Genomic DNA, 18,337 nt, shown 5'->3' with positions numbered 1-18,337 from the left:
ACTTTAGGATCAGGACACAAAAGAAGAGAATTGGCTGACGTTAATGAACAATTGAGGATTTTCTAATTGAAATCTGATCATATGTTCAGTGAACCTTTTTTTCTGAATCTGAACTGAAAAAGGGAAATCCCCATTACTTTCTATTAGTGTCTTCTTTTATTACTTCTCTTTGGAGGTAAAGTTTTATGTCTTCCTTCTTATATCTTTTGCTTATTAATAAACGAGGTTGGAGTCGTGCCAAAACCAAGAGGTGAAAGTTTGGGTGAATGACTAATTTAAAGAAAAAAGTAAATGATTCACGTGCAGCGCAGTGTTGAGAAACTAGTAAAGAAAAAAAGTTCAGCTGCTGAGTACATTCTCTCTCTTTTTTGGCTGCACGAGCACAAAATTCATTTGAATTCTATCTGAACTCCAGTTCCACTGCTGGTGGATACATGAAACTCCGGATTGCAACAAATATCAAGCACTCATTCTCGTCCTATTACATAGTACATGTGAAAATTTGCTGCTAAGCAGCAAAAAGGTAAAAGAAATTAAATAAAAATTGAAATTTATCCTAGAAATACGAAGGAACCTAGGCTTCACCACAAGTAGGAAGCAGAAATGCACAAAAAAGAACAGTAAGCACTTCTATTCAACAGCTGCAACCGCAGCAAATAAAAGGAAGTGACACTGCTGAACGAACTTAACCCCCTTCCTGAGAACTCGTCCATCCTCGCATCACGTGCAATTAAACTGCATTGGCCATGCCAACCCAAGAATAAAGGTAGATGACTTGTCGATACTTGTCAGTGATGAGTTTGGGAAAAGCGAGCGTGCTTCACATTTAGTGCATCCTCCTTGATAGTATAACCATTAGACTAAATACATTGGACCAAGGATGAGCTACCGAGCCCCTATGAGTATGGGTCACCAACTGAAAATTCTAACCTGATTTTGATTTCCTCTTCAAGAATGACCGTCTTGTTGAAAGAGGAAATACAATCTCAGAGACATTCTGGAGCATTCCTTTATCGTAAATGTTATTCTTAACCACCTCCACTTCTTCAAGACGGGACCTTTGGAAGAAGGCTTTCCATTTGCTCACCGGGTGCTTCTTTTCATGGTTCAATTCACCTAAACTTGCTTTTAGAGCTGCTGCACTTGCCTTTGCTTCGTTGACCTTCCTCTTCCAGTCTAAGTACTCTTGCCATTTGAAAGTCTGCAGTCCACACGAACGAAATTTAGCTTTAGATGCGAGCTAAGAGCAAGCTGCTGTTTCAACTTCTAAAATTTTATAGTTGTGCTGAATCAAAAAGGTATATGATTAGGATATTCTAATGCATTTCTACGATTAGGATGTTCTAACATTTTTTTTACCTTCATCTTATTCCCTATCTTCTTTACTTTTCTTTTTCTTTGCCTAGTCAAATTAAAAAAAATAAAGGAGCTGCTATTACCCTAAGAGAGAATGCTGCAAGCCTCTGTCCCAAGACTTGTTAGCAAAAAAAAAATCCAAAATGAATAAACTCGGCCTTTAAAGTTAATATTTCTAGACTGTCCAAATATTGTTTTACTAACTTGATCCCACTTACAAGAGCATATTTTTGTTTTTCTTCTTTGTCGAAATATTTTGAGATCTAGTCATCTCCAACTGGCCTAACTTTGGTTCAATGATAGATCAGAAGTCATTATTCATTTTAGGTGATATGTCCAAGAAAGTAATGTAATAGTGAAAAAATACAAGTTCTATTATTAGACACGTGTGTGCCATAAGCTCATTTCCAAAGAAAATGCAGGTTCTAAAAAGGAGAAGAAAAGCCAGAGAACACAGCCAACCCACAATCATCAATAAGCTACTGGAAATATGTACTGAACTGAAGTAAACAGAAAAGGAATACCTCATTTGTTGTGGTATTTGTGACACACAGTTTGGTGTGGTATGCAAGGAAACCGGCTAGTAGCATAGAAACTATAGCCAGAAATACCATGATTAGCATTTGAGTGTTGTATGAATCCAACAACCACTGATACAAAGCAGAAGATCATCATTAAGAAACAAACCATAAGCACAAATACAAACATGAATGCATTAATAGAGCTGGGAAGGAGAAAAACTTATTTCATAAAACAAGAAAAAGGTGCGGGCATCATTAATTAGATCATCAATGCATAGAAAAGGATAATCTAATTCCAGTGGTTCCATATGCAGCAGAAAAAAACCCCCATAGCGGTAATAATGCACCCATATGCTAATTGGTTTACCTTTTTTTCAGGATAAATCAATAAAGTAATTTATTGACCACACACCTTTAAGTGTATAATGGGAAAAGTGCGTAGAAAATCAATGTAATTTATTTTGTAAACACTCATATGTTAGGTATCCATTTTTCACCAAAAGTATGACAGAAACAAAAGAGAGCTCTCGTCTCATGACAAGGCTCTCTCTAGATCTTGAAATGTTCTTCTATTCTTTTCTCTATAATAATCAAAAATGGTAAAAGCTGTGGTCCTCCATGGCCTCTTCCTACTACTATCCAATTGCACAGTTTCCAACTTGCCTACATTTCTGCAACTGTGCCTGAAAGCACGCACAGCACCCTGAAGATCACATACTCACGCTGAAGTAGAAGGCAGTTGGTGTCATCCCCATTTCTTTTGCACACGCAACACCAATTAACCACGATTCTTTTCTTCCTCCTAAGGTGCTCAGAAATCAAAATGAACCACACCCCTCCCCCCAATGTCATACACCATGTGAAGAATACCAACTTTTTGGGACCCTCGATATCCACAATGTTTTCCAAAAGGGGTTATGGACTCCTACACCAAACACCAAATGAGGTGGCTATAGTAGGACATGACTCTGAATTTCTTTAGATATTCCTCTCCAAATTATTCTATCCACTTCACCGAAATGTACATGACTATAAAGCCTCATAAAGAATGTCCCTACCTCTTCAAATTCCCAGTCTCGGAAGGGCCTCCTAAAGGAAATTTCCGATGACGGTGACGACCTGTATTTCAATTCTTGGATACCATGACATCTATCCCCTTGCTACAGTAAACAATCGCATAAAGCATCTTTTAGTGTTTTGTCACTGCATCAGATATAGAGCCAAAACCATATTTTGTTCCCCTTCACAACAAACGAGCAATAAATATTGAGAAGTCCGATTTCTCCTTATTATGCCGCTCCACGGACTCGCCCCATAGAAGGTGGTCACATTATTTGGGAATCAACCAGATTGGTTGTTTGTTTCCTTACTTCACTTAATCACCTTTCTCCACATGGCCTTTCTTCGTTAGCATATCTTTATAGCCACTTCCTAGCAGTGTGATTCAACATTCCCAATCTTCGAATACACAACCATTGTTGATAGGAGTTGAGAATTTCTCCCGACTAACCAAACGAAACTTTGTGTCTCCATTTATGATTTACCCCATCCCTCAGGAAATCCATCATCAATATTTCAAGCCTTCTGCAAATAGAAGTAGGATTGAAGAACGAGGACATAAAGTAGGTTGGGATGTTTGATAGCGTTGCCTTTATCAAGGACTCACATACTAATCAGATGAAAATTTGATAACGCACACACTCACATGCAACAGGGGAAGAGACAGATATAATCAGGCAGAATCAGAAAGGTGGACCTCCACTTACCACTACAACATGTGGAGCCAAACTACTGAATGATTTCTCGAAGCCATAATAAACTGCATTAACAGATAAGCCAAGCTATTACTTTGGATCTAACATGCAATTGGGCACCAATAACATTTAAAGGATTAGTCAAGCACCAGTAAGAATATCTATAACCCGTAGTTGTTTCAGTCTGCCAGCTAGCACTAATGCAATAGCAACTGCCCCATATAAACAGAGAAGAAAATGCCTGCAGATGCATGTTGAAAACAACAGGAAAGGTAACGTGAGAATCTTATCAGTATGGGCATCAGTATTTAGTACAAAATCTTGAGAATTAAGTTGAATCTATTGTTATTCACATACATATTTTTCACAAGCATGTGACATGAAAACAAATGAAGGTAGTATCAATATTAAATACACAAAAAACAAGAATTTTCTCTAATAAGGTCATATTTGACAGAGCTTTTTACAATGACTTACATCTCGTACTTTCTTCAACAATAATAGGGAGTTTCAAGCACCCACGGGTGTGGCTTAACCGTCAACGAAGTGGGTGAAAATCACAGGACAATAGAGTTCACATTCCAGCACAAAAATAACACCGACAACTACGCCTCAGCCCCAGACAAGCTGGGTTCAGCTATAGAGTTCACTACTACTACTACTATTGCTACTATAATAATAATAGTAATAAAAGTTCCATACGAGTCTCAAACCTATCCTCAACTAGTAGCTATCACATCTAGGTGCTTTCTTCTTATTTGCCTAACTCGAGCAACCCAATACCTGTGATGGTGGGAAGTAGCAGGTACCCGGTGGAATAATCGAGGTATGCACATGCTGGCCGGACACTACCGTTATTAAAAGAAAAATATAGAATGTCAAAACTATAGTAGAACAGCAGCAGGAACAACAACAATACTATAATAATAACAATAATAATAAAGAGCTTGAATGAGTTCTCAAATTAGGACAAGCTTTTGAAAAAAACTATACAGGCTAGCTTTAAGAAATGCTCTTAAGAACTAGCTCTCTCTCTTCCTTTGGGTATTTTCAGTTTCTTAAACAACTATCCAGACTAGCTTTTCAATTTTTTCAATAAAAGTGAACAATAGGTGTCTTTTCTTCTTTTTTAAGTTCAATCTATGGCAAAAATGGAATGGGTAGTCCAGAAGATAGAGCAATAAAAGCGCCCCCCCCCCCCCCAAAAACCCCACCAAAGGTCAGTCAATATTCTCTATTTTTTGTTTATTTGTTTTTTGTATTTTGTTTTTGGGCGGGGGGGTAAGTGTAAATTTCTGTGCTAGAGTAAATGTATCCTACAAAATCCAAAATTATGCAAAAATTAACAAGAATCATCAGCTGTGAAATAGCTAATAATTTATGCTAGTAATGGAGTCTTCTATTTTTTATTTTCTTTTGCATTGGGTTAAATATCCGTGCTAGTAAAGGTGACATGTGAGTTCCAAAATTATGCAAATATTAACAAGAACCATCAGCTATGAAAAGAGATAGAAGTAACCAATATCCCCTATTATGGGTGTTTGTTCATGACAGTGGACTAGAAAACAATGGAAGAATATTTTTCTTATTGCAACAGGCAGTTGAGGACGAGCGTTGATGCAAAAGTGTACAATACCCACACACTCCCTACCCCGCACTAGTAAGAGTACTGTGTGCACGAAATAAGCCCTTTAGCAGAAAGACCAATCAGTATCATTTGCTCACCAGATAAGAAAAGCCATAAAGTATCTGATGTTCCGCTCGCCTATGCAATTATTCTGTGATATTAAGAACAGAATGAAAACCATTAGGTCATATACAGTGAATATATGCTGAGATAGAGTTAGCATCTATATGTATGAAAGATAGAAAAGAATGAAAAAGGGAAAAAAACAAACCATCCATCCACAATGATGATCAAATCTAGCAACACAGCGATCACAAATGCTGCAGTGCTTTGACCTAGCAGGTCTGAACAAGGAGTAGAAATAAAGTTCAATTAGCTAGTGTAGTATACTAGAGCTTTAGAGGTTTAAACGAAAGAAACACACTCACTTTGGGATCTTGCAGGTAGGACATTCTTTTTCTGAGAAAATAATATTGTCATAGGGATAAGCAGAAAGATAGTGCGAAACATTTGCACAATTCACAGTTCCTGGGTCAGAAAAGCTAGTCAATAGAAAGAGGAGAATACCCCCACCAACTGCCAACAAGCTTATGTACCTGCAATTTTAAGTAGTTTCTAGGAAAATTCACGTACATATACCACAAAAATCAACATAGCTGGTCAAGCGACAAACAAACTGATGCATATAAGAGTGACACAAAGCACAAGGATTCAGTAATACCTGTGCACTTCACCTAAGTAATACCCAGGAATGTACTTAAAGGCTGACTGCACAATAAAGTAGTAACTGCCTCCAATTATCACCAAATATATGACCTGCATTTAGTAACAGACAATGCTCAAATAAAGTTTCTCTATTCATAAAAGAAGAAAAAAGGACATGAAAATGGAGTAGACACTGACAACACCCAAAGACCAAAGAATAAAAACAAAAAAAAACAAAAAAAGGAAGAAAAGCTGTTATGAATCAGTCCCAGTCCAACGTGAAAATGGATATCACAGAAGTAGCTATTGGGCCAAGAAGCAGCAATAGGACCAAAAGGGCTTCACAAAGGTTGATTTGGGATCCAGGCCCTACTAACAAGAAGTTAAAAAGGACTAAGTGTTTGAAAGAAGCGGTGATGCGCATTCTTATGAATTGTCTGTATTCCCTTGTCCCTTTCTGAGTCTCTGGCTTCTCATCTCTTTCTAGTTCTTACTATCCTTTAATTCAATCATTTCCCTATATGCGACTATGTTACTGGAATACATTTGTGAGTTTCTGTTGAGAATTTGGTTCATTACCGTGCTCCTTTCATCGATCGTACTCCATGGCTATCGTGGTGCTAGATCGATTTAGCGGTGTTAATCGGGAAGGGTGAATTTTTCGAGCAAAACAGTATTTCACCTACCTTGGCTTCTCCCAGAAGGACTGGCTACCTCTTCCTTCCTTCTACCTTGATGGTGAAGCTCTCATTTGGTTTGATTGGTTGTTTCGCAACAAACATTTCTATGATTGGAACCATTTCAAGGTGAAATTACTTCTGCGATTTCGAGATTGGAGCTTAGCAAGTTTGGTGGAGAGTATGGCCTGTTTTGACTCCATTAGCTTCGCACCTACAGACCAACTTGCCGCAATGGAATATGATCTACACATTGCAAAACCAGAGGAGGTCGCAGAATCGGAGATTGCTTCTGCTTTGGCCAATGGTAACTCAAGCCCTACTGCCAATATTCGAGGTCCAACAGCCCGACATGGAATTTGATGATTCAATTCAGGAATATTCTAAAGAAATTGAAGGCCAGGTGTTTGATGACTTTCTCACAGGGCCAAGCAAAGTTTCCCAGAGTTATCCCATAAGACTGACAACTTAAGGAATATTGGTCTAGCTCTTACCAAAACTTTCGAGGCTGAGCCTGAATTTTGTGGGAATCCCAGTCTTATAATTGGTGACTGTGCACTTCCTTTGGTTATTGATGATGAAGAAGGTAATGTCACAACATACAACTCCAACACTTACGTGAGAAAGGTGTTGGATAGTTATTCTCAAGGAACTGGGCAACCTTTGGTTGAACATGCCTTGATCGAATCACTCTGGGAAAGGAGTGACCTCTTAATTTTTGTTGGCATCCGTTTGATGTATGATCATATATCCATACACCTTCCATTTGATCCCGGTGAGTCTATTCCTTCACCAATTTCGCTCGAGTGTGGACTTCGGCAATTTGATATGCTTCGTAGATATGCAGGTACTCCATATATTTGGAAACAGAGGATGCAGACATATCCAGTATTGACTATGCCGCTAGTGGAAAATAATGTTTTTTCTCTCAGCGCATGTTAGCAAGGTTGCTAACATACGCACCTAGAGGAAAATGACCTTGCGCCGCCAATCCACTGCTGCCGCTCCGGCAACGATGGTTCCGGCAAGTGGAATTCAACAGAGACTCGTACCACTGACTTTTGGTAGCTTTCTACCACAACAATTTAACCCTATTTTGGAGGAGTTTGAATGCACTGACACTGTTCCTCTTCCAATTGCAAAATGGGGTGAGTTAAGGAAAGAATATATCAATTTTCTGGAGCTGGAACCTCAACTCATACTTCACCGGCTAGTTTAGGCCCGCGAAGAAGGAACCGCCGGTCACTGCGCTAAGAGATGAGTCGACAGCTGAGACTACGGCACCAGCAACAGAGGATAGAGCACTGCCGGTGGATGAGAAACCTATGCATCGGAATAGAAGCTCCCAATTTGGTAAGACCTTAACCTATATTCCTCCTTCATTAAGAGGTGAGACTTTTGTCGTACAGATTGAGGCAGCTGATATACAAGAACAGGAGGATACTGGAGTACGGCGCTGATTGGGTATGTATTGGGGGACACTCCATATGAGAAATCTATGGAGAATTATGTCATGAATGTGTGGAATTTCATTGCTAAGCCTAGAATTCTGTACCATGATGAGGGATATTACATCTTCCATTTTCAAAGCTTATCTGACATAGATCTAGTCCTTCACTCTGGGTCCTATACATACCACACAAACCGGTTAAATTGAAGAACTGGATCATTGATTTTGTTTTTGACCCTGAATGCTTGAACATTATTCCTTCGGGGTCAAGTTCCCAGGCCTTCCAGTTGGATATTGGTCATCTGAGGCACCCAGCAAGCTTGCTAGTGTAGTGGGCAAGCCCATGTACACAGATAGATTTACTGCAGAAATGGAAAAGGTGTCCTTTGCTAGAGTGTTGGTGGAAGCTGATGTATCTCATCCCTTGCCTGTACATTCTAAACTTCACACTCCTAACGGAGTAATTCATCGGGATATATGCTATGAAAGGAGGCCCAAGTTTTGTATTGATTGTGCAAAATTTGGTCATGATACAAATGAATGTTCGAAGAAGGTAGAGTAGGAGAAAAAGGATGAATTCAAGAAGCCAAAGAAGAGGAAGAGGACTAGAAGGAGGAAGAGAATTGTTCAACAATGGCAGGAAAAGGATCAGGTCCGGCCTGATCAAGTCTTGCTGAACCCAGTTCCTGCAGTAGCAAATAAGCAAGATGCTAGCAACTCCTCTATTCAAACTAGTCAGCCAACAGATCTATTGATGCCAGTGCCTCCTCAGACACAAAGCTCTACAGGGCATAACCAACAGATTACTACATCAGGTCCAGTGCCACAAGTCTCAAGTCAGCAGCCTAGTTGTGCACCTAGTCTTGCAGGGACCAGTAATAGTTTTACAGTGCTGAATCAAGACCTAATTCCATTGATGGAACTGGTGGTCTTAATCAGTTCCAACCCCCATGATCAAATCCACTTGGAACATAAGGGGGCTAAACAGACCCCCAAAACAGAAGGAGGTGCCTCTCTTTCTGAGAAAGAATAAAGTAGAAGTTATGGGAATTCTAGAAACAAAAGTAAAGGAGAACAAAGCAAAAAAGGATCACCACGAGTAGCTAAGGATTGGAAAGGCATTTTACAACCATGCTCCAAATGGTAGAATTTGGCTACTATGCAAACCTCATATGCAAATGCAAATCCTTGGGGTTGGAGATCAGTTCATCCATTGTCAAGTCTCTAATCCAGTTACCCAAGTGACATTGTTGATTACTTTTGTCTATGCTAACAATGACCTTGGGGAGAGACAGGTTTTGTGGGATCAACTAACACATCTAGGGGCTCAAATACAAACTGCTTGGCTGATATGTAGGGATTTCAACAATGTTCTTACTACTGAGGATGGGATTGGGGCCCCAGTAATGAAACAAAAGGCCTTAGGGATATGCTGGATAGCCTACAACTTACTCCCTCAAAGAGCACTGGCTGGCACTTCACATGGTGCAACAAACAACAAGTAGATACAAGAGTGTATAGCAAGATTGATTGGGCTTTTGGGAACTACCGGTGGCTACAACAATATGGTCATGTTGAGGCTGACATCTTGAATCCAGGGGTATCAGATTATTCACCAGTTTTGATCCAATGCAATCCTACAAACCAACTAAGGAATCTGCATCCTAAACCATTCAAATTGTTTACTAATGTTATGAATCATCCAGACTTTACCAGGATAGTTCAAGATATATGGGGGCAGGATGTCAGCGGAATAGCGATGCATAGAACCTGGCAGAAGTTGAAAATGCTGAAGGTGGGTCTCAAAGATCTTAATACATATATGGCATCTTACCAGCAGAAACTACACCAAGCCAGAGAGAGGTTGGAAATAATCCGAGCAGGTATGGCCACTCAACCTCTCTGTCAGCAACTCATTGACCAAGAGAAAGCAGATCTATTGGAAATGGAGAAGCGGAGCAATGTGGAGGAACAGGTCTTGAGGCAAAAATCTAGAGCAAGCTGGATCCAGTGTGGAGATTCCAATACCAAATACTTCCATTCTCAGTGGAAGATCAGGACCAACTTGAATACCATCACCTCTGTATAATATGAAGCTGGGGTCAAACTTACTGATCCTAGCTTGGTAGAGACTGAATTCATATCATTTTCACCAAGCTCATGGGTGAAGTTGACCCTTTACTCACTTGTCCTAACTCAGAAGTAACCAAGCAAGGTGTGTGCCTCAATAGCCACCAACAGATTCAGCTCATTAAAGACCTTACAGAGGAGGAAATCATGGATGCTATAAAGGACATGCCCAAGGACAAGGCTCCAGGAGTGGATGGCATCTCAATTGAGTTTTCTATTAACCACTGGGAAGAGGTTAAAGGTGATGTTACAGACACAGTTAAGAGTTTTTTCAGAACTAGGAAGTTGCTTAAGGCCTTAAACTGTACTGCTGTGACTCTGGTACCAAAAGGTTCCATCACCCACCCAAGTGAAGGACTATAGACCTATTGCTTGCTTCACTACCTTGTATAAGATTATCACTAAAATATTAACAAGGAGGCTAAAAACTGTTATGGGGAATTTAATAGGTGGCTCACAGACTGCTTTTATTGAAGGAAGATGCATTACAGGTAACATTTTGTTCACTCAAAAGGCTCTTTAAAGGCTATACTAGGAAGAGTATCACTCCAAGATGTGTGTTGAAGGTAGATCTAGGAAAAGCTTATGACACCTTGGATTGGCATTTCCTTAACAGGATATTAATTGAACTTGGATTTCCTCATAAATTTGTGATGTGGATCTGGGAATGCATAACTACAGTATCTTACTCCCTAACACTGAATGGAGGCCTTACAACACCATTTCAGGGTAAAAGAGGGATTAGGCAAGGCATTGATCTCACATCTATTAGGCTTTTACAGCAAACATTTCTTAAGTTCTTATTGGCTTCTGGCTTACAAGCAAATGCTGATAAGAGCTTAATAATACTTTGCAGGCATTCCTGATCACTTGAAGGCAGACATTTTGGAGGAATTGGGACATACTGAGGGTACACTACCTTTCAGATACCTTGGTGTGCCATTGGCTGCTAAGATACCAACCATTGTCCAATGTCGGCCGTTGGTTGAGAAAATTACTGCTAAGATTAACTGCTGGTCCTCTAAAGTCTTATCTTATGCTGGTGGGTTGCAACTAATTAAGTCAGTGCTTTTTGGTGTGCAATCCTAATAGGCACAAATATTTCTACTTTCCAAGAAGATACTTAAGATGATTGAGGCCATTTGCAGGTCATTTATGTGGACCAGAGACTCTACTATCTCCAAGAAAACCTTAGTTTCATGGGAAAAGATATGCTTGCCCCAAGCTGCTGGAGGATTGAATGTCATGAACATGTATCTTTGGAACAAGGCTGTTGTGGCGAGACATCCATGGGTTATTGCTATGAAGAAGGACTATATGTGGCTCAAACGGATTCATTGTTTTTATATAAAGAATAACACTGTGGAGTTCATGCCTATACACAAGAATGCTGCTTGGGTGGTCAGGAAAATACTAGGTAGTAGGAGTCTCATTACTGAGCTCCAAGGTATGCCAGGTGACTTGATGAGTAATTTACTTCAACTGCAGAAGGCTGAGGGAGTGTTTAGCATTAAAAAGCTATATCACAAGTTGAGCCCTCAGTACCAAAGAGTCCCTTGGAACCAGATGATTTTTCAGCCACATCTACACCCCAGATATAAGTTCAACCTTTGGCTTGCTGCACAAAGGAGACTTGCTACTGTAGACAGACATTTAAAATTTGGCATTTCTGTTGTGGCTTAGCTGATGAAGTGTTTGAGCATTTGTTTTTTGATTGTCCAAATGTTAAGGGCATTTGGTCCAGATTAATAGCTTGTCTTGGTCATCCTAGAGCCATTTCTGACTGGTCATTTGAGGTTATGTGGATTAATAGAAGGGCAAGGAGGAAGTCTCAGTGTTGGGCTATTGTCAACTGTGTCTTTGGTATGATGGTGTATCTGATTTGGACAGACAGGAACATGCTCAGGTTCCAGAGTGGTAGGTTTTCTGCAGATAGATTATGCAAGGAGATTGTACCGCACATACACACTAGAGGCCACAACATCCCAAGCTGGCAGAGGCATCTTACAAACTTGAATTCTTTTACTCAGTTCTGTATGTTAGGATTTCTGTGTAAAGCTTTATATGCACAGAGATGCAGATCGTCAGCATCTGCTTGATTTGTAATTCACAATTTTGGTTGAATAGAAAAGACTGTTTATCCCTAAAAAAAAAAAAAAAAAAAAACACTATGCCGCTAGTGTGTTTGAACAAATAGCTCATCCAAATGCTGGTATATTCAATGTCTATAATAGCTACTTGTCTGACAATGACGCGGACTGGAATGTTGTTTCTGTCTCGGCAATGCTCTATTGTTTGGTCCAGAAACATCTAGTGTGCGATATTTTAATGACATGACGAAATTGGAGGTTAACATGAACACTAATTGTACATAAACTATGCTTGGAAAAGCAGTTGTCAAGGGCTTGATGATGAAATTTTCTCCACTTCAGTGGGTGTCTTACTCTAATGGTATCCGAAATTTGCCTTGTGTGAGTTTAAGTACTTGGGAGGAACTTGTTACATTTGCAAGAGCACTTGAGCATACAACAGATTTGATATTCAATGTTTATGAAGTTTTCCAATTGAGTCCTCATTTATTGGCGCAATCGTAGTCATTGACACTGAACCAAACAATCCTAAGTGTAATGAGTCCTTTCACATCTACTATGCCCATATGACTTCAAATGTGACATCTACAATCAGAGATGACAATTTCATTGGTACAACTTTAATTGATGGCTCGCTTGTTGATTTGGGCCAGTTTGGATCAAGATAGTTCCAGCAAATACTTGACCTATTCTTAGCTGGATTAGATTACCCTTTGATCCTGGCTCGAGCATGTTTTCTCTAGCCTGTCGTACTACCCTGCATGGTGCCTACTGTTGGACTGCAGGAATAGCGAGTTGGAATGCTATGTTCATGTGGTCAACCATGTGGAATGCTAGCCTTGGTTGTTGCTCGCTCATGGGTAAACACAATTAGTAAGGGCAAATATGTTCTAACAGAAATTGGTTCTGATGACCTCTATGCTGCTTATCTTTAAAGTTGGGGCCCTTAGGACTCTTATAAAAATACCAGTTTGCGACTTCTGGACTATTATGGTATTGGGTTTTATTTTGGATGGTGATTTTCCTTCTATTTTTTATTTCCTTAATGACACAAGGCAAATGAGGGACTGCGCTATTAAATACATGGCTTTAACTTCTCCATTTGGCGCCTTGAATGAAGTTTTACACCGCGCAAACAAGCAGGTGTTTAAAACTAGGAATGCACATGAGGATGCACCTCTCAAAGTTGTCGATACACTTCTTGATACTTTAGTTCATAACACAGCAATTGTCAATATTGTTTCTGCTATTCCTTCGGCGCTGGCTCATGGAGAGAGTGCTTCCATCTTCAACCTTGAAAAATTATTCCAGCCGAATAACAACAATACTCTAGTACCTCGTGGTGTTCAATCCGACTCAATAGTTCTTTTCAATGCAGCTGGTGCCCATGCTGACCAATGTATCTTGGAATCTCAAGCTAGCGGTTCATTCATTGTTACACGAAATAAATTTGGTATGACCTTTGGCATAGGTACAAAACTTGCAGTTCATCATATGTCACAAGTTGCAAATCAGGAAGCTGTAGCAAGTTTTATTGACCAATTTTCCAACTATGATGCATTTATGGCAGCACAATGTGAACTGGGAAGGGAGCTTCCAATTGAGATGATAATTCTGGCTCAAAAAGTAATGATTTGCAGGTGCTACTCCAAAAGGAAGCCTGTGGTAAGAGCAGCACATATGTCTGTGTCCATGCTCACTTATCTAAGCCCAATTCGTACAGAAGCAACACTAGATTTCAATATTGTACTTGTTGGTACATACTGTGTCACACTTAGTGGTGCAACAAATGGTAGAGCTAATCCAAACCTTGCAGTGGGGACCTTGGCCAAAATTAATGTTGAAGCAGAGAGCACAATTGATTATGCAAGAAGGCACCGAGTGCATTTTCTTATAAATGTTGATCCAACTGCTAGCACTGGATATATACCTGCATTGATCCCTAAGACTTCTCTAGTTTCTTCATTGAACCTTGAGAACAAGGTTCTTATCGGGGACGGGAGTATTGTTATCAATCGGTCCCAGCCCAACGTGAATATGGATATCACAGAAGTAGCTATTGGGCCAAGAAGCAGCAATAGGACCAAAAGGGCTTCACAAAGGTTGATTTGGGGGGCAGGCCCAACTAACAACAAGTTAAAAAGGACTAAGTGTTTGAAAGAAGTGGTTATGCGAATTGTTATGAATTGTCTGTATTCCCTCATCCCTTTCTGAGTCTCTGACACTTCTGATCGCTTTCTAGTTCTTACTATCCTTTAATTCAATCATTTCCATATTATTATCTTCCAGAATGTGGTTAAAAGGATAGATACTCTAAGGAGAAACTTTTTCTGGCAAGGTAATGAAGACAAGAAGAAGTTCCATCTAGTTAAGTGGGAGGAGTTGACAATCAACAAGGAAGTAGGAGGGGTGGGAATCAGAGACATGAGTAGACAGAACAAGAGCTTGTTGATGAAATGGTTGTGGAAGTTTGCAACAACTCACAACTCACTTTGGAAGGAAGTGGTCACTGCAAAGTATGGGATGGAGGATAAGTGGATGACTGAAGTGGTGACTGCCCCTTATGGTTGCAGTTTGTGGAGATCTATCAGAAATCTATGGCCTTTAGTTTTGGCTAGAGCAAGATTTAAAGTGGGGAATGGTTTGAAGGTGTCCTTTTGGGATGACAGTTGGTGTGGCCAAGAACCTTTAAAGCAAATGTGCCCAGATCTTTACACCTTATGCCAACTTCAACAAGCCACAATTGCTGAAATATGGACAGGACAAGGATGGAATCTACACCTAAGAAGGAATCTGAATGATTGGGAGATGCCAAGGATAGTAGCCTTTTACAACACAATGGCACATTTCAACAATTTAACAGGTGAGAGGGATACTTTGGAATGGAAAGCTGTCTAGTAAAGGGAATTTTACTGTTAAATCTGCATACAGAGACTTGAGTGACTTGAGTTCAACAACAAATCAGGAGGCAGGATGGCCTTGGAGGATGATATGGAAAACCAAAATACCTTACAACGTAAACTGTTTTTCTTGGCTTTTGGCAAAAGAAGCAGTGCTGACTCATGAGACTCATGAGAACCTGAACAAAAGAGGATTTCACCTATGCTCTAGATGTTACTTATGTGGGGAACAAGCAGAGACAGTCAACCATCTTTTTTTGCAATGCAAAGTGACAGACCAGTTGCGGCAGTTCTTTCTCAAAATGAAAAAAATCAACTGAGTGAAATCAGGAAGAATACAAGAAGTAATGAAGTGTTGGAACAGAGATGGTAATGCAGCAAAGAAGGAGGAGAGATGGAAGATTATCCAAACAAGCATATGGTGGACAGTTTCGAAGGAGAGAAATCAGAGATGTTTTGAAGATAAGCAGAGCAGCATGCAGAAAATGAAGATGAATTGTTTAGCTATTTACTATTTTTGGTGTAAACAGGAAATGTTAGATCAAACAGTAGATATTTTAACAGCTATTGACTGGTTGTAATTTAGTGGAAATAGGAAGGCAATGTAAGCTGTAATACTTTTGAAGGGGGACTACACATTTGGATGTAGTTATACCTGTGGATATATAGATTAATTGTTACCATTCTCAAAAATTATCTTCCAGAATTTCTATTGTATGCTACTATGTTATTGGAAACATTTGTGAGTTTCTGTTGAGAATTTGGTTCATGACAAAAGCAACTCTCATTGAGTCTCCTAAAGACTAATTCCATTCCTAAGTCCCAAAGACAAACTAAATGCTGTAATTGTCATCTCAAAGATTCACTTTGGAAGAAAGTTTCATCATTTACATTTCAGTTTTGAAGAACAAAAACAACTCTTGTATATTACTGACACAAAATGAGATCTACTTTTAAACTTCTTAGAGCACTTTCACATCATCCAATGTAATGCAAGTAATTGATCAAAGTTTCGAGTCCACATCTTCACATCACTATGCCTATTGTGTCGGCTTGGTTTTTCATAAGTGGAGACAGAATAAAGCGTCCATAAAAAAGGTGTTTACTGTCTGTTCTTGATTCAACACACTTGCCTGATGGCTGCTTTATTAAAGCTACTTTTAATAAAGTCTCTTTTTCTGAAAATGACTTCTATCCGTTGCTTTGTTCAACGAATCTTTCCGTCTTTTGTCTTATCATGATTACTTCCTCCACTAATATATATATATATATATATATATATATATATATATATATATATATATATATATATATATATATATTTATTTTTTTTTTTTTTTTTTTATGTGTCTAGATTATGCGATGCGATAGAATCAAAACTCATCCCCGAATCGTCGTCGTTTGGATCTTGTGAATCTTGAAATGCCAGCATTACGAAAATTTACCATATCTCCTTCAAGATCTGAACTATGGACTGGTGACATCCCTGGACTTGGAGATAATCTTTGGACTAGGATTCTTGATTATATGCTTGTCTTATTCTTCTTTTGTCTGGAAAAATCTTTCCAACGTCTCTTTAACTATACTTTCTATTTTTCCATTTTTTTTCTTTTTAGCAAGTGTGCTTTTCTTTGTAGAAGTAGCTCCTTGCGTAAGTGTCTTTGGTAGTCTTCGTCTTGTCTGGACAGATGAACATCCCTCATCCCTTATATATATATATACAAAAAGATGGACAATCAGACCTATTTCTCAATTCACTCAAAGAGGTCAATAGGGTCCCAATAGAGATATGTAAAAAGCAGGTCCAATTACGCGTGTTCCTAATCCTAAATGGAACGTAACAATGTAGGGATCCATATGTAAACATAGTATCTATTTAGTAGGCCCGAACGACCCCTTCTCATAATGAGAACGTACATAACCCTATTCCAGCCTGATCTGGTGTGGAATGAACTTATAATCATGGAATCAAATCGATCAACAGATTATAAGTTCATAACCCTAGCCCATTCCCATATTGGGAGGAACATTTTCTGCTAAACTTTGACATAAAAGTGTATTAATATTCTGAGCACTAGCTAAATATTAACTCAATTATTATGTTGAGCAAGTCAAGATGATTTCTCCTTTTTCCTTAATTAATTGGAGCTACTTCCAAAATATTCAAAGTTGCTACAGTGGAGAAATGAAATAACTAATTTGAATTTGAAATAAGGTAAATTAAGAAGAAGAAGAAGAAGAAGAAGAAGAAGAAGAAAGAAACCTGGAGAATAGGATTAGGACGATCACAACAATAATACTCAACACAGAAGAGTGCATCTGAGCCTTTTTGACCAAACACAGCACCCACAAACCGCCTGTAAAATTCAAGAATTTGGATATTTTCAATATCAAAGTTACAAACTACTTATATGAAACAATTATTATATGGAATTGAAATGAATACCGGAAATAATCACAGGCACCAAAAGTGAGGAAGAAGTGGATTTTTTCAATGAAAGTGCCTTGGAAAATAGGCCATTGGCCACAGAGAAAAGAAATCAATACTAGGAGAGTCACCAAGCTGTGGATTACAAGAAGCCATTCCATTATTTCTCAGTTGTGCCCTCTTAGGCTCTGTTAAGAGGTCATTATACACTTCTTTCATTATTTCTCTCTTTATCATGACTTCTAATATTTATTACTATTATTATAAAATCACCAAAAATCACCAAATTCAACACGAAATGTCAAAGTTTTTATCCTTCTATATTGAATAATATAATAATAATAATAATAATAATAATAATGTCATTAAAGGTCTTACACCCTCGGTGCCAATTTATAGGAGGGTGTTTGACAGGCGAAGTCTAATGTATAAAGTAAGATTTTTGAATCTTGTGGTTTAAAATAAGTCAAAGAAATTTTTGTTGGTAAAAATTATTTCATTAAGAGTAAATGAAAAATTTATAATTAAATTGTTGATAAATATAAAAAGGTGTCAAGAAATGTCAAGTTTTTATCCTTCTTACTTTGGGTGCGTTCCCAATTTTCTCATGTTCTTTTGGTCAAAATATTTGAAAAATATTTTCTTTAGGAAAATAAGTTCCTTCAAAATGAGAAAAATGACTTCCCTAATCAAAGTAGG

At 38.7% G+C, this 18,337-nt stretch overlaps 1 protein-coding gene across 1 annotated transcript; it reads right to left on the bottom strand.

Moving 5' to 3' along the window:
- Positions 1-325: 325 nt before the first annotated feature.
- Positions 326-17,860, bottom strand: LOC132054994 (probable protein S-acyltransferase 17). Its single transcript, XM_059446878.1, has 10 exons — positions 17,657-17,860; positions 17,474-17,567; positions 5,980-6,074; positions 5,687-5,854; positions 5,530-5,602; positions 5,357-5,409; positions 3,781-3,872; positions 3,644-3,696; positions 1,881-2,006; positions 326-1,201 (listed from the first exon to the last, which is right to left on the bottom strand). Exons 1-10 carry the CDS (start codon positions 17,797-17,799, stop codon positions 926-928), a joined length of 1,173 nt encoding a protein of 390 aa, XP_059302861.1. The 5' UTR covers positions 17,800-17,860; the 3' UTR covers positions 326-925.
- Positions 17,861-18,337: the final 477 nt, after the last annotated feature.

Source organism: Lycium ferocissimum, chromosome 1 (genome assembly GCF_029784015.1).
Source record: "Lycium ferocissimum isolate CSIRO_LF1 chromosome 1, AGI_CSIRO_Lferr_CH_V1, whole genome shotgun sequence".
Taxonomy (NCBI): domain Eukaryota; kingdom Viridiplantae; phylum Streptophyta; class Magnoliopsida; order Solanales; family Solanaceae; genus Lycium; species Lycium ferocissimum.
This window is presented reverse-complemented; position numbering and strand designations above follow the sequence as displayed.